Here is a 16,486-nt window from a genome sequence, read left to right on the forward strand (position 1 = left end):
CAGGTCTGATTTGCTCTCTCTCTCTCTCTCTCCTCTCTCAGGCAGGTCTGATTTGCTCTCTCTCTCCTCTCTCAGGCAGGTCTGATTTGCTCTCTCTCTCCTCTCTCAGGCAGTTCTGATTTGTCCTCTCTCTCCTCTCTCAGGCAGGTCTGATTTGCTCTCTCTCCTCTCTCAGGCAGGTCTGATTTGTCCTCTCTCTCTTCTCTCAGGCAGGTCTGATTTGCTCTCTCTCTCCTCTCTCAGGCAGGTCTGATTTGCTCTATCTCTCCTCTCTCAGGCAGGTCTGATTTGTCCTCTCTCTCCTCTCTCAGGCAGGTCTGATTTGCTCTCTCTCTCTCTCTCAGGCAGGTCTGATTTTCTCTCTCTCTCCTATCTCATGCAGGTCTGATTTGTCCTCTCTCTCTTCTCTCAGGCAGGTTTGATTTGCTCTCTCCTCTCTTGGGCAGGTCAGCTTTTTTCTGTCTCTCCTCTCTCAGGCAGGTCTGATTTGTCCACTCTCAGGCAGGTCTGAGTTGCTCTCTCTCTCCTCTCTCAGGCAGGTCTGATTTTCTCTCCTCTCTCAGGCAGGTCTGATTTTCTCTCTCTCTCCTCTCTGTCGTGTCTTTGGCTATGCCGGATTAAGAAATATGACATGCTATTCTATAAAATAATGTCTCCGTAATTAATATTACCTGATTGAGCTAATCATGTAACTGTAACTAGAGAGTCGGGCACCACAAAATTATATGTATAGAGCTGTTATCTTCCGAATAAACTCTTAAAGTCCTAGTAAAATTTTACATCACTAGCAGTCAACATTAATCTTCATCTTACTTCAGTCTCATCTGCAAGAACCCTGGCTAACAATTTGAATCAGCAATACAAAATTGGGTTTAATTATTTATTTACTAAATACCTAACTAATCACACAGAATTCACATACACACAATTAATCATAACTTGATTACAAATGACGTCATAAAGGAAAACATCCCTAGCGGGCGGAACAGATATGACAGCTTGTTACACAAAGGAAAAGGGGCTGGGTTGAGTGAAAGAGCGGGAGACTGAGGAACAAAGGGAAAAAGCTGTGCTATCATAAATACAGTATCTTATGCATTCTAAATTACCGCCCATTTGGAAAAGAAAATGCAATAAATATTTACTCTGAGCTGCTATCTCTCCGCAGGCAGGTCTGATTTGCTCTCTCTTTCTCTCCTCTCTCAGGCAGGTCTGATTTGCTCTCTCTTTCTCTCCTCTCTCAGGCAGGTCTGATTTGCTATCTCTCCTCAGGCAGGTCTAATTTGCTCTCTCTCCTCAGGCAGGTCTGATTTGCTCTCTCTCTCTCTCCTCTCTCAGGCAGGTCTGATTTGTCCTCTCTCTCCTCTCTCAGGCAAGTCTGATTTGCTCTCTCTCTGTCCTTTCAGACAGGGTCTGGACACAGAGGATGACCTCCAGAAGCTGCACTCTGATGGCGTGCCCACGGAGGTCACTGATTGGCTGGCTTCAACCTTCACTCAGAGGGCCCGCCACCCCGCCCGCCGCTCTGACGACAAACCAAAGTTCCGCAGCATCGTCCACGCAGTGCAGGCTGGGATCTTTGTCGAGAGGTAGATGGAAAACGTTATTATCTTCAATGAGGACATGAATTTGTAATATAAAGTAAAGGAGGCTCGCCCTGGTCCTCCTCATTCATTTGTAATATAAAGTAAAGGAGGCTCGCCCTGGTCCTCCTCATTAATTTGTAATATAAATTAAAGGAGGCTCGCCCTGGTCCTCCTCATTAGTTTGTAATATAAAGTAAAGGAGGCTCGCCCTGGTCCTCCTCATTAATTTGTTATATAAAGTAAAGGAGGCTCGCCCTGGTCCTCCTCATTAATTTGTAATATAAAGTAAAGGAGGCTCGCCCTGGTCCTCCTCATTAATTTGAAATATAAAGTAAAGGAGGCTCGCCCTGGTCCTCCTCATTAATTTGTAATATAAAGTAAAGGAGGCTCGCCCTGGTCCTCCTCATTCATTTGTCATATAAAGTAAAGGAGGCTCGCCCTGGTCCTCCTCATTAATTTGTAATATAAAGTAAAGGAGGCTCACCCTGGTCCTCCTCATCAATTTGTAATATAAAGTAAAGGAGGCTTGCCCTGGTCCTCCTCATTAATTTGTAATATAAAGTAAAGGAGGCTCGCCCTGGTCCTCTTCATTAATTTGTAATATAAAGTAAAGGAGGCTCGCCCTGGTCCTCCTCATTAATTTGTAATATAAAGTAAAGGAGGCTCGCCCTGGTCCTCCTCATTCATTTGTAATATAAAGTAAAGGAGGCTCGCCCTGGTCCTCCTCATTCATTTGTAATATAAAGTAAAGGAGGCTCACCCTGGTCCTCCTCATCAATTTGTAATATAAAGTAAAGGAGGCTCGCCCTGGTCCTCCTCATTCATTTGTAATATAAAGTAAAGGAGGCTCGCCCTGGTCCTCCTCATTAATTTGTAATATAAATTAAAGGAGGCTCGCCCTGGTCCTCCTCATTAGTTTGTAATATAAAGTAAAGGAGGCTCGCCCTGGTCCTCCTCATTAATTTGTAATATAAAGTAAAGGAGGCTCGCCCTGGTCCTCCTCATTAATTTGTAATATAAAGTAAAGGAGGCTCGCCCTGGTCCTCCTCATTAATTTGTAATATAAAGTAAAGGAGGCTCGCCCTGGTCCTCCTCATTAATTTGTAATATAAAGTAAAGGAGGCTCGCCCTGGTCCTCCTCATTCATTTGTCATATAAAGTAAAGGAGGCTCGCCCTGGTCCTCCTCATTAATTTGTAATATAAAGTAAAGGAGGCTCGCCCTGGTCCTCCTCATTCATTTGTAATATAAAGTAAAGGAGGCTCGCCCTGGTCCTCCTCATTCATTTGTAATATAAAGTAAAGGAGGCTCACCCTGGTCCTCCTCATCAATTTGTAATATAAAGTAAAGGAGGCTTGCCCTGGTCCTCCTCATTAATTTGTAATATAAAGTAAAGGAGGCTCGCCCTGGTCCTCTTCATTAATGTGTAATATAAAGTAAAGGAGGCTCGCCCTGGTCCTCTTCATTCATTTGTAATATAAAGTAAAGGAGGCTCGCCCTGGTCCTCCTCATTCATTTGTAATATAAAGTAAAGGAGGCTCGCCCTGGTCCTCCTCATTAATTTGTAATATAAAGTAAAGGAGGCTCGCCCTGGTCCTCCTCATTAATGTGTAATATAAAGTAAAGGAGGCTCGCCCTGGTCCTCCTCATTAATTTGTAATATAAAGTAAAGGAGGCTCGCCCTGGTCCTCCTCATTAATTTGTAATATAAAGTAAAGGAGGCTCGCCCTGGTCCTCCTCATTAATTTGTAATATAAAGTAAAGGAGGCTCGCCCTGGTCCTCCTCATTAATTTGTAATATAAAGTAAAGGAGGCTCGCCCTGGTCCTCCTCATTAATTTGTAATATAAAGTAAAGGAGGCTCGCCCTGGTCCTCCTCATTAATTTGTAATATAAAGTAAAGGAGGCTCGCCCTGGTCCTCCTCATTAATTTGTAATATAAAGTAAAGGAGGCTCGCCCTGGTCCTCCTCATTCATTTGTAATATAAAGTAAAGGAGGCTCGCCCTGGTCCTCCTCATTCATTTGTAATATAAAGTAAAGGAGGCTCGCCCTGGTCCTCCTCATTAATGTGTAATATAAAGTAAAGGAGGCTCACCCTGGTCCTCCTCATTAATGTGTAATATAAAGTAAAGGAGGCTCGCCCTGTTCCTCCTCATTCATTTGTAATATAAAGTAAAGGAGGCTCGCCCTGGTCCTCCTCATTCATTTGTAATATAAAGTAAAGGAGGCTCACCCTGGTCCTCCTCATCAATTTGTAATATAAAGTAAAGGAGGCTCGCCCTGGTCCTCCTCATTCATTTGTAATATAAAGTAAAGGAGGCTCGCCCTGGTCCTCCTCATTAATTTGTAATATAAATTAAAGGAGGCTCGCCCTGGTCCTCCTCATTAGTTTGTAATATAAAGTAAAGGAGGCTCGCCCTGGTCCTCCTCATTAATTTGTAATATAAAGTAAAGGAGGCTCGCCCTGGTCCTCCTCATTAATTTGAAATATAAAGTAAAGGAGGCTCGCCCTGGTCCTCCTCATTAATTTGTAATATAAAGTAAAGGAGGCTCGCCCTGGTCCTCCTCATTCATTTGTCATATAAAGTAAAGGAGGCTCGCCCTGGTCCTCCTCATTAATTTGTAATATAAAGTAAAGGAGGCTCGCCCTGGTCCTCCTCATTCATTTGTAATATAAAGTAAAGGAGGCTCGCCCTGGTCCTCCTCATTCATTTGTAATATAAAGTAAAGGAGGCTCACCCTGGTCCTCCTCATCAATTTGTAATATAAAGTAAAGGAGGCTTGCCCTGGTCCTCCTCATTAATTTGTAATATAAAGTAAAGGAGGCTCGCCCTGGTCCTCTTCATTAATGTGTAATATAAAGTAAAGGAGGCTCGCCCTGGTCCTCTTCATTCATTTGTAATATAAAGTAAAGGAGGCTCGCCCTGGTCCTCCTCATTAATGTGTAATATAAAGTAAAGGAGGCTCGCCCTGGTCCTCCTCATTAATTTGTAATATAAAGTAAAGGAGGCTCGCCCTGGTCCTCCTCATTAATTTGTAATATAAAGTAAAGGAGGCTCGCCCTGGTCCTCCTCATTAATTTGTAATATAAAGTAAAGGAGGCTCGCCCTGGTCCTCCTCATTAATTTGTAATATAAAGTAAAGGAGGCTCGCCCTGGTCCTCCTCATTAATTTGTAATATAAAGTAAAGGAGGCTCGCCCTGGTCCTCCTCATTAATGTGTAATATAAAGTAAAGGAGGCTCGCCCTGGTCCTCCTCATTAATGTGTAATATAAAGTAAAGGAGGCTCGCCCTGGTCCTCCTCATTAATGTGTAATATAAAGTAAAGGAGGCTCGCCCTGGTCCTCCTCATTAATGTGTAATATAAAGTAAAGGAGGCTCGCCCTGGTCCTCCTCATTCATTTGTAATATAAAGTAAAGGAGGCTCGCCCTGGTCCTCCTCATTCATTTGTAATATAAAGTAAAGGAGGCTCGCCCTGGTCCTCCTCATTAATGTGTAATATAAAGTAAAGGAGGCTCACCCTGGTCCTCCTCATTAATGTGTAATATAAAGTAAAGGAGGCTCGCCCTGGTCCTCCTCATTAATGTGTAATATAAAGTAAAGGAGGCTCGCCCTGGTCCTCCTCATTAATTTGTAATATAAAGTAAAGGAGGCTCGCCCTGGTCCTCCTCATTAATTTGTAATATAAAGTAAAGGAGGCTCGCCCTGGTCCTCCTCATTCATTTGTAATATAAAGTAAAGGAGGCTCGCCCTGGTCCTCCTCATTAATTTGTAATATAAAGTAAAGGAGGCTCGCCCTGGTCCTCCTCATTCATTTGTAATATAAAGTAAAGGAGGCTCGCCCTGGTCCTCCTCATTCATTTGTAATATAAAGTAAAGGAGGCTCGCCCTGGTCCTCCTCATTCATTTGTAATATAAAGTAAAGGAGGCTCGCCCTGGTCCTCCTCATTAATGTGTAATATAAAGTAAAGGAGGCTCGCCCTGGTCCTCCTCATTAATGTGTAATATAAAGTAAAGGAGGCTCGCCCTGGTCCTCCTCATTAATGTGTAATATAAAGTAAAGGAGTAAATTTGGAGGCTCGCCCCCTGGTCCTCCTCATTAATTTGTAATATAAAGTAAAGGAGGCTCGCCCTGGTCCTCCTCATTAATTTGTAATATAAAGTAAAGGAGGCTCGCCCTGGTCCTCCTCATTAATTTGTAATATAAAGTAAAAGGAGGCTCGCCCTGGTCCTCCTCATTCATTTGTAATATAAAGTAAAGGAGGCTCGCCCTGGTCCTCCTCATTCATTTGTAATATAAAGTAAAGGAGGCTCGCCCTGGTCCTCCTCATTAATTTGTAATATAAAGTAAAGGAGGCTCGCCCTGGTCCTCCTCATTAATTTGTAATATAAAGTAAAGGAGGCTCGCCCTGGTCCTCCTCATTAATGTGTAATATAAAGTAAAGGAGGCTCGCCCTGGTCCTCCTCATTAATTTGTAATATAAAGTAAAGGAGGCTCGCCCTGGTCCTCCTCATTAATTTGTAATATAAAGTAAAGGAGGCTCGCCCTGGTCCTCCTCATTCATGTGTAATATAAAGTAAAGGAGGCTCGCCCTGGTCCTCCTCATTAATTTGTAATATAAAGTAAAGGAGGCTCGCCCTGGTCCTCCTCATTAATTTGTAATATAAAGTAAAGGAGGCTCGCCCTGGTCCTCCTCATTAATTTGTAATATAAAGTAAAGGAGGCTCGCCCTGGTCCTCCTCATTAATTTGTAATATAAAGTAAAGGAGGCTCGCCCTGGTCCTCCTCATTCATTTGTAATATAAAGTAAAGGAGGCTCGCCCTGGTCCTCCTCATTCATTTGTAATATAAAGTAAAGGAGGCTCGCCCTGGTCCTCCTCATTCATTTGTAATATAAAGTAAAGGAGGCTCGCCCTGGTCCTCCTCATTAATGTGTAATATAAAGTAAAGGAGGCTCGCCCTGGTCCTCCTCATTAATGTGTAATATAAAGTAAAGGAGGCTCGCCCTGGTCCTCCTCATTAATTTGTAATATAAAGTAAAGGAGGCTCACCCTGGTCCTCCTCATTAATTTGTAATATAAAGTAAAGGAGGCTCGCCCTAGTCCTCCTCATTCATGTGTAATATAAAGTAAAGGAGGCTCGCCCTGGTCCTCCTCATTAATTTGTAATATAAAGTAAAGGAGGCTCGCCCTGGTCCTCCTCATTAATTTGTAATATAAAGTAAAGGAGGCTCGCCCTGGTCCTCCTCATTAATTTGTAATATAAAGTAAAGGAGGCTCGCCCTGGTCCTCCTCATTAATTTGTAATATAAAGTAAAGGAGGCTCGCCCTGGTCCTCCTCATTCATTTGTAATATAAAGTAAAGGAGGCTCGCCCTGGTCCTCCTCATTCATTTGTAATATAAAGTAAAGGAGGCTCGCCCTGGTCCTCCTCATTAATGTGTAATATAAAGTAAAGGAGGCTCGCCCTGGTCCTCCTCATTAATGTGTAATATAAAGTAAAGGAGGCTCGCCCTGGTCCTCCTCATTAATGTGTAATATAAAGTAAAGGAGGCTCGCCCTGGTCCTCCTCATTAATGTGTAATATAAAGTAAAGGAGGCTCGCCCTGGTCCTCCTCATTAATGTGTAATATAAAGTAAAGGAGGCTCGCCCTGGTCCTCCTCATTAATGTGTAATATAAAGTAAAGGAGGCTCGCCCTGGTCCTCCTCATTCATTTGTCATATAAAGTAAAGGAGGCTCGCCCTGGTCCTCCTCATTCATTTGTAATATAAAGTAAAGGAGGCTCGCCCTGGTCCTCCTCATTCATTTGTAATATAAAGTAAAGGAGGCTCGCCCTGGTCCTCCTCATTCATTTGAGAAAAACAATGCAACATTAAAAAACCCTCCTTCTATATAATGTTGTGAATGGGGTTTGTGAAGTGTGTGTCATAGGGTCAGGATAAATTCACTTCTGTACATTTGCAGTGGAATTCTTGATCCACATTCTGTTATAACAAGGACATCACAGATTCACTACTGAGATTGTCCAATGCAAAACATTGAATGTGCTGTTGTTCCAGGATGTTCAGAAGGGCCTACACTGCTGCCATGCCTGACCAACCTGCAGCAGTAGTTAACTGTCTCAGGGTAAGAATATGTGATCTGTTATCATTTCTAAAGTCTTTAATTGAGCTACAACGTAAGGAGCAGAGCCAGGAGTTTCCCTGACGGTATGACTACAGTATGAGCTATCGACCTTTTCAATTTCAGACTCCAATTCTTGAAAACCTCAATGTGCTTTGGACATAACAGATATCTGTTATCTATTTGTCTCTATCATCTCCATCTTTAGGACATTGACCGGTGGAACTTTGATGTGTTTGCCCTGAACACAGCCAGTGATGACCACGCACTACAGACCCTGGTCTTCGAGCTGGTGACACGATACGAACTCAACAGCAGATTCAAGGTCTCCACATATCACTTTGCATGTCCTTACTATTTTACCTCCTTCTGTTTCTGTACAGCTTTAATTTTACATTAGCCTCTAAAAATTCTAACTTTTCTCACTGACATAAACAGCTGACGCAAACACACATAGTATTGTCTACCTTTTCTAGTGTGTAAAACTGTTTCCATAAGTAGTACACTAGAGGGCAGACTCAGACACAGGCCAGTTAGTTGATGTAGTGTGCTCGAACACAACAGATGAACTCCGTGTGAACTTTCCATGTCATAATGTGTGGTATTACAGATCCCAATCTCCTGTCTGATGTCCTTCTTGGAGAAGCTGGAGAAAGGCTACAGTAAACACAGCAACCCCTACCACAGCAGTGTCCACGCAGCCGACGTCACACAAACCCTACACTGTCTGCTCTTACGTACAGGACTAGTGGTACAGTACAGCTCGTCTTCTCTCCTTTTATAACACGTTATCCCTATCATGTATTTGATTGTCACAGCTCAGGAAAGGACATTTCCCAAATTGTGTCTGCCTGGTCAGGTCACTGGCTACAGTGTGTGCATGGACTTGTATGAAATAGCAGAAGAAAATGTATAGGGTTTGTGGGAAATAATAAAGGAAAATATATATTTTTAAAGATATGTATGTTTGTATGTGTATTTGTATGCATATGTATGTGTATATTTATGTATTTATATTTATATACATATGTGTATGTGTATATATATATACACTATTAATATATACCCCCAAAATATATGGGGTATTGGAAATGACGAAGACAATTACATTGATGGAATCTATAATCAAAAAGGGGGGAAATCCAATATAGATGTATTTACTGTAAACCAATGTAAATGTCTGCATTTGAAATACAGGTGTTTACAATAAGGGGTGTCTGTGTTGGTCTAGCCTCCAGCACTGGTTACTCTATAATAACGATACACTAACTCTATATGAAAGGTATATGTAGGTTATGTATGTGAGGTTTATAACAAGGGTATCTGTGTGGGTCTCACATGCAGCACTGGTTGACTGAACTGGAGGTCCTGGCGTCCCTGTTTGCTGCGGCCATCCATGACTACGAACACACTGGAACTACAAACGACTTCCACATTCACACAAAGTAAGAAAAAGTCAAGTAAGATAAAGTAAAGTAAGATAAAGTAAAGTAAGAATTACTGAGGTGTTCGAAGATGCATTTGATTTCAGAGTGAGTGGGAGAGAGTGAAATCGAATCCACATTTACACCAACTAAAATAAACAATGTGTATGTTTTATTCTCTGAATTTATTACAGTTTTTCTCAATTGCTAAAACACTAAAAACCCATTGGCTGAACAAAGTTCTCAGTTGCCTGGACTCATTTAGCTAATTATGTCTGTTGTCAATACCTTAAACCATTTCACATGATAAAACACAATTTGCAGATCTCACTTAGACTTTTCAGCAAAACTCCAAACACATTCTCATTCTCAAAACACATTCTTCACTCTCATGCACATGTCATCCATACTGGTAAACACAAGTGGCAACAATCAAATACAAATAGGGAACATATGTCATTGATTGAACACAACCACTCAAAATTGATTTAACCTGTTTCAAATGATGCGACACAACCAATATAAGCCAGTTCAGAGAGCAAACAGGTTGTTGAAGCTGGGAAGGAGAAAGTAGAGCAAAGCAGAGTAGTAATTTCTGATCAATTTTGAGCTACTATGATAGAACATGTTTTCGTTCATCAAAAGACAATGACGGAAAAATATTAATATTTTTTTTTTATTAAAAATGTACTTCTCCCTGAGAATTGTAATTTTGAACAATGTGTTTTCTATTTTTCGGTGTATTGTTTACTGACTGCTTGAGAGTGTATATCTTTTTGATCACTTTGTTTATAATTTGAGAGCAGTGTTTGATTTTGAACACAGGTAAAACTGTTTCGAGGCAAATGTTTCATTTTGCGAGAGGAGACAGAGGTTATGTAAATAGTGCTTGAAGATGACGTTTTGTGTTTAATGTTTTCAGGAAATGGAGCAAGGTTTCAGAAATTGTGTTTTAGCAATTGAGAAAAACTGTAAATGACTGAGGTGCTCAAAATGCATTACAGTAAAGAGTGGGAAATGGAGAGAGAGAGAGAGAGAGAGAAAGAGAGTGAGAGAGTGAGGGAGAGAGCAAGAGAGAGAAAGAGCTAGAGAGTGTGTGTGCGTACTTGCATGTATGAGAGAGAGAGAGAGAGAGAGAGAGAGAGAGAGAGAGAGAGAGAGAGAGAGAGAGAGAGAGAGAGAGAGATAGAAAAAGAGAGAAAGTGACAGAGAGAGAGAGAGAGAGAGAGAGATATGCTTTCAGCTCCTATTCCTTCTTAAGCAAACATATCTTATGGAGGGAAGCTGCTAATTTTAGCAGTAGATTTTCCACATAGAGACACAGAGGCACCTAAGAACTCTGCCTCCTGGCACACAGATCAACTCTTTATTTTGGGAACAAAAACACGAGGGCCTATCAACACTACAAAGAACAACGCTGTGATCACACTTCACCAGACCTGGCGCCAGGATACAGTGATTAAGGGGGCAGTTGAAATCAAGCAAGGGGGAAACATTTTTGGGGGTTCTTACATTGGAATTAAATTGAATTCTGCTTTACCACAATACACATAACATTTAAATAGAGAGACACTGACATCATAGAGTGCTTTCGAAATGTGTGGCATATATCTGCTGCACTGAATCAGTACAATGGACAGCGCCAGATAGGACAGATAGGACATTTTGGTAATGAATATAGGCTGCAAGATAGACAGGGAAATTCACTAAATACAAACAGCATGATTTCTATTTGCTGTCTAGTCATATGGTCTATCGCATTAGATGTTATTTAATTTTTTTCTTGAAGGTGGATTAACTTTTTGCCTGAGAAATATGGATTGGTAAAACATTCCATTCAGCTATGGCTCTATATAAAACTGTAGATTTAAGGCGATTTGTCCTTGGCTCGGGTTGTTTTAGCTGCCCTGAATTTGCATGTTTGGTTTGTGACTTAAAAATACTGTTTAAAAAAATGCTAGTATGTACTAATTTAAGTCATTTAGCAGACTGCTTAGTATGTACTAACTAGACTTAAAAATACTGTTTAAAAAAATATATATACAGTATAACATTCCTAAAGAAAATCAGAAGACTAGATAGTAATATGTTTTTAACATGAAGAAATGAGAAATTCTGATAATATTTGGATAATATTAATACGGTCAGATAATCTGGCAGCCCTGTTTTGAGCAATGAAGAGCTAATCTGGCAGCCCTGTTTTGAGCAATGAAGAGCTAATCTGGCAGCCCTGTTTAGAGCAATGAAGAGCTAATCTGGCAGCCCTGTTTAGAGCAATGAAGAGCTAATCTGGCAGCCCTGTTTTGAGACTTTTGGAGCTTTTTTCTATCTTTCTTTGCTGCAGATGAACATATAACCAGACTACTCTAAGAGTGATAGGACCAGGGACAGTACTCTAAGTGTGATAGGACCAGGGACAGTACTCTAAGTGTGATAGGACCAGGGATTGACCATATAACTGGACAGTACCCTAAGTGTGATAGGACCAGGGATTGACCTTATAACTGGACAGTACTCTGAGTGTGATAGGACCAGGGATTGACCATATAACTGGACAGTACTCTAAGTGTGATAGGACCAGGGATTGACCATATAACTGGACAGTACCCTAAGTGTGATAGGACCAGGGATTGACCTTATAACTGGACAGTACTCTAAGTGTGATAGGACCAGGGATTGACCATATAACTGGACAGTACTCTGAGTGTGATAGGACCAGGGATTGACCATATAACTGGACAGTACTCTAAGTGTGATAGGACCAGGGATTGACCATATAACTGGACAGTACTATGAGTGTGATAGGACCAGGGATTGACCATATAACTGGACAGTACTCTACAGGGAGGAGGTTAAGTGGAGTGGTGGGAATAACCTCTCCCTGGACAACAGGAGACAGCGGAGAGAGCACACCCCAATCAACATCGCCGGGGCCACATTGGAGAGGTTCAGAAGCTTCAAGTTCCTTGGCGTGCATATCACTGACGACCTGAAGTGGTACCACCTCACCAAGAAGGCACATCAACACCTCTTCAACTACAGGAAGCTGAAGAAATTTGGCAGATGCAGATCAACAACTTTCTGTCGGGCTTCATCCCCACCTGGCAGGGAAACTGCACCGCCTGCAACTGCATCCCCCGCAACCGCAACGCCAAAAAACGCAACGCCCACAACCGCAACTACAATGCCCACTACCACAATTCCCGCAACCGCAAATGCCAGTAACCGAAAAGCCCACAAACGCCCCGCCTGCAAACACCCCGCCCACACCCGCATTGGTCTCCAGAGGGTGGTGCGGTCAGTCCTACGCATCACTGGGGGCACACTGCCAGCCCTCCAGGACATCTACAGCACCTGGTGTCACAGGAAGGCCAAGAAGATCATCAAGGTCCCCAGCCACCCAAGCCGCGGCCCGTTCACCCCAGGTCATCAGACTGTTGAACAGCCACCACTGACCGTCCACTGCCCAGTGGTCTGCCCTGAAACTTAGACACTGTTACCAGCCGGCTAAAACTCTGAACTCTACCCTGCACCTTAGAGACTGCTGCCCCATGTACAGTATATAGACATTGAACACTGGTCGCTTTAAGAATATTTACAATGTGTTTTACACACTTTATATGTATATACCGTATTCTAGTCAAGGATCATCCTTAATAACTACTGCTGTACACACCTTTTCTATTCACATGCTGTCCATACTGTCTATACCATTTACATATACAGTTGAAGTAGGAAGTTTACATACACCTTAGCCAAATACATTTAAACGCAGTTGTTGTTTTTTTACAATTCCTTACATTTAATCCTAGGAAAAATTCCCTGTTTTAGGACAGTTAGTATCACCACTTTATTTTAACAATGTGAAATGTCAGAATAATAATAGAGAGAATTATTTATTTCAGATTTTATTTCTTTCATCACATTCCCAGTGGGTCAGAAGTTAGCATTCACTCAATTAGTATTTGGTAGCATTGCCTTTAAATTGTTTGGCTTGGGTCAAACGTTTCGAGTAGCTTTCCACAACCTTCCCACAATAAATTGGGTGAATTTTGGCCCATTCCTCCTGACAGAGCTTGTGTAACTGAGTTTGTTTTGTAGGCCTCCTTGCTCACACACGCTTTTTCAGTTCTGCCCACAAATGTTCTATAGGATTGAGGTCAGGGCTTTGTGATGGCCGCTCCAATACCTTGACTTTGTTGTCCTTAAGCCATTTTGCCAAAATTTTGGAAGTATGCTTGGGGTCATTGTCCATTTGGAAGACCCATTTGGAAGTCTGCTTGGGGTCATTGTCCATTTGGAAGACCCATTTGGAAGTCTGCTTGGGGTCATTGTCCATTTGGAAGACCCATTTGGAAGTCTGCTTGGGGTCATTGTCCATTTGGAAGACCCATTTGGAAGTCTGCTTGGGGTCATTGTCCATTTGGAAGACCCATTTGGAAGACCCATTTGGAAGTATGCTTGGGGTCATTGTCCATTTGGAAGACCCATTTGGAAGTCTGCTTGGGGTCATTGTCCATTTGGAAGACCCATTTGGAAGTCTGCTTGGGGTCATTGTCCATTTGGAAGACCCATTTGGAAGACCCATTTGGAAGTCTGCTTGGGGTCATTGTCCATTTGGAAGACCCATTTAAAACCAAGCTTTAACTTCCTGACTGATGTCTTGAGATGTTGTTCAATATATCCACATCATTTCCATCCCCATGATGCCATTTATTTTGTGAAGTGCACCAGTCCCTCCTGCAGCAAAGCACACCCACAACATGATGCTGCCACCCCCGTGCTTCACGTTTGGGATGGTGTTCTTCGGCTTGCAAGCCTCCCCATTTTTCCTCCAAACATAACAATGGTAATTTTGGCCAAACAGTTCTATTGTTGTTTCATCATTCCAGTGGACTTTTCTCCAGAAAGTACAATCTTCTTCCCCATGTGCAGTTGCAAAACCTAGTCTGTTTTTTTTGGTGGTTTTTGGAGCAGTGGCTTCTTCCTAGCTGAGTGGCGATATAGGACTTGTTTTGCTGTGGATATAGATACTTTTGTACCTGTTTCCTCCAGCATCTTCACAAGGTCCTTTGCTATTGTTTTGGGATTGATTTGCACTTTTCGCACCAAAGTACATTCATCTCTAGGAGACAGAATGCGTCTCCTTCCTGGGCGGCTGCGTGGTCCCATGGTGTTTATACTTGCCTACTATTGTTTGTAGAAATGAACGTGGTACCTTCAGGCATTTGGAAATTGCTCCCAAGGATGACCCAGAGTTGTGGAGGTCTACAATTCTATTTCTGAGGTCTTGGCTGATTTCTTTTTATTTTCCCATGATGTCAAGCAAAGAGGCACTGAGTTTGAAGGTAGGCCTTGAAATACATCCACAGATACACCTCCAATTGACTCTAATTATGTTAATTATCCCATCAGAAGCTTCTAAAGCCATGACATAATTTTCTGGAATTTTTCGAGCTGTTTAAAGGCACAGTAAACTGTATGTAAACTTCTGACCCACTAGAATTGTGATACAGTGAGTTATAAGTTAAATAATCTATCTGTAAACAATTGTTGGAAAAATGACTTGTGTCATGCACAAAGTAGATGTCCAAAACGACTTGCGGAAACTATAGTTTGTTAACAAGAAATTTGTGGAGTGGTTGAAAAACGAGTTTTAATGACTCCAACCTAGTGTATGTAAACTTCTGACTTCAACTGTATATTCCGTTCTGATATTTCAGTTTTGTTTTAACTTGTGGATGATGTGTGTATTGTTATTGAATTGCTAGATATTGCTGCATTGTTGGAGATAGAAACAGAAGAATTTCACTGTACCTGAGATAACACCTGCAAAACTGGATACTTACCAATAAATGTTGATTTGGTGTGTGTGTGTGTGTGTGTGTGTGTGTGTGTGTGTGTGTGTGTGTGTGTGCGTGCGTGCGTGCGTGCGTGCGTGCGTGCGTGCGTGTGTGTGTGTGTGTGCTTGCGTGCGTGCAAAGCTTCATGTTTTATTTTGATTTCAGTCATTTTTACTCCCCCAGTAAAATGTTATTTTTACTCCTGAATCTTGGGCACCTCCATTGGGATTATTCAGTTGCATTGCATCACATTTCCTCATTATACTGTTACGACAGTACTACTTAAATGCTCTTTTTGTTCTGCTTGCAAATGGAAGCAGATTAATCCTAAAAACACGTACTAAGCTGTTGCTGCAGTCTTGAAAAGTTGTTGTACAGCCTAAACATTGACAATTAAATGTCTCCTTTTTTTTGCCTAAGTTTTCTACGCAGTGTTTATCCCTACGGGGAATCCCATTTACTGTGTAGCGCTGATATCTGTTTATTATCCATTTCTAAGTGCCTAGTAAACATGTATGCAAATTACTTTCGACAGGGGGCTTGATAATGGATGTGACTCAATTAACTTGCTCCTGCTCCTTTCTCCTGAGCCATTTATGTCCATCTGTTTCTCTTCTCTCATTACCTCTTTATTACAGCTCCACCACTCAGAATCTCACTATCTGGTGATGTCTATATACATATTTTTTATTTTTCCTTTATTTAACTAGGCAAGTCAGTTAAGGACAAATTCTTATTTTCAATGACGGCCTAGGAACAGTGGGTTAACTGCCTGTTCAGGTGGAGAACGACAGATTTGTACCTTGTCAGCTCAGGGATTTGAACTTGCAACCTTCGGGTCACTAGTCCAACGCTCTAACCAATTGGCTACCCTGGTCATCTACATACAGTGCCTCGGAACGTATTGATGAAATTGTTTCTTTCCCCTCATCAATCTGCACACAGTACCCAATTGTGACAAAGCAAAAACAGGTTTTTCTAAATGTTTGCTAATTTATTCAAAATAAAAAAACTGAAATATTACATTTACATAAGTATTCAGAACTTTTGCTCAGTACTTTGTTGAAGCACCTTTGGCAGCGATTACAGCCTCGAGTGTTCTTGGGTATGACGCTACAAGCTTGGCACATCTGTATTTGGGGAGTTTCTCCCATTATTCTCTGCAGAACCTCTCAAGCTCTGTTAGGTTGGATGGGGTGCGTCGCTGCACAACTATTTTCAGGTCTCTCCAGAGATGTTCGATCGGGTTCAATGATCTGGCTGGGCCAATCAAGGACATTCAGAGACTTGTCCTGAAACCACTCCTGTGTTGCCTTCAAATCAAATCAAATCAAATGTTTATTTGTCACATACACATGGTTAGCAGATGTTAATGCGAGTGTAGCGAAATGCTTGTGCTTCTAGTTCCGACAATGCAGTGATAACCAACAAGTAATCTAACTAACAATTCCAAAACTACTGTCTTATACACAGTGTAAGGGGATAAAGAATATGTACATAAGGATATAT

The 16,486-nt window shown here is 41.8% G+C and overlaps 1 protein-coding gene across 1 annotated transcript in view; it reads left to right on the forward strand.

Moving 5' to 3' along the window:
• LOC115121694 (dual specificity calcium/calmodulin-dependent 3',5'-cyclic nucleotide phosphodiesterase 1B-like) overlaps positions 1–16,486 on the forward strand; it is a 50,186-nt gene that overhangs the window by 24,148 nt on the left and 9,552 nt on the right. The window contains exons 3-7 of the mRNA XM_065004209.1: positions 1,407–1,589; positions 7,647–7,713; positions 7,919–8,035; positions 8,321–8,461; positions 9,055–9,155. Coding sequence (XP_064860281.1) covers positions 1,407–1,589; positions 7,647–7,713; positions 7,919–8,035; positions 8,321–8,461; positions 9,055–9,155 — 609 coding nt within the window. The remainder of the gene's footprint in view (positions 1–1,406; positions 1,590–7,646; positions 7,714–7,918; positions 8,036–8,320; positions 8,462–9,054; positions 9,156–16,486) is intronic.

This window comes from Oncorhynchus nerka, linkage group LG2 (genome assembly GCF_034236695.1).
Source record: "Oncorhynchus nerka isolate Pitt River linkage group LG2, Oner_Uvic_2.0, whole genome shotgun sequence".
Lineage (NCBI taxonomy): Eukaryota > Metazoa > Chordata > Actinopteri > Salmoniformes > Salmonidae > Oncorhynchus > Oncorhynchus nerka.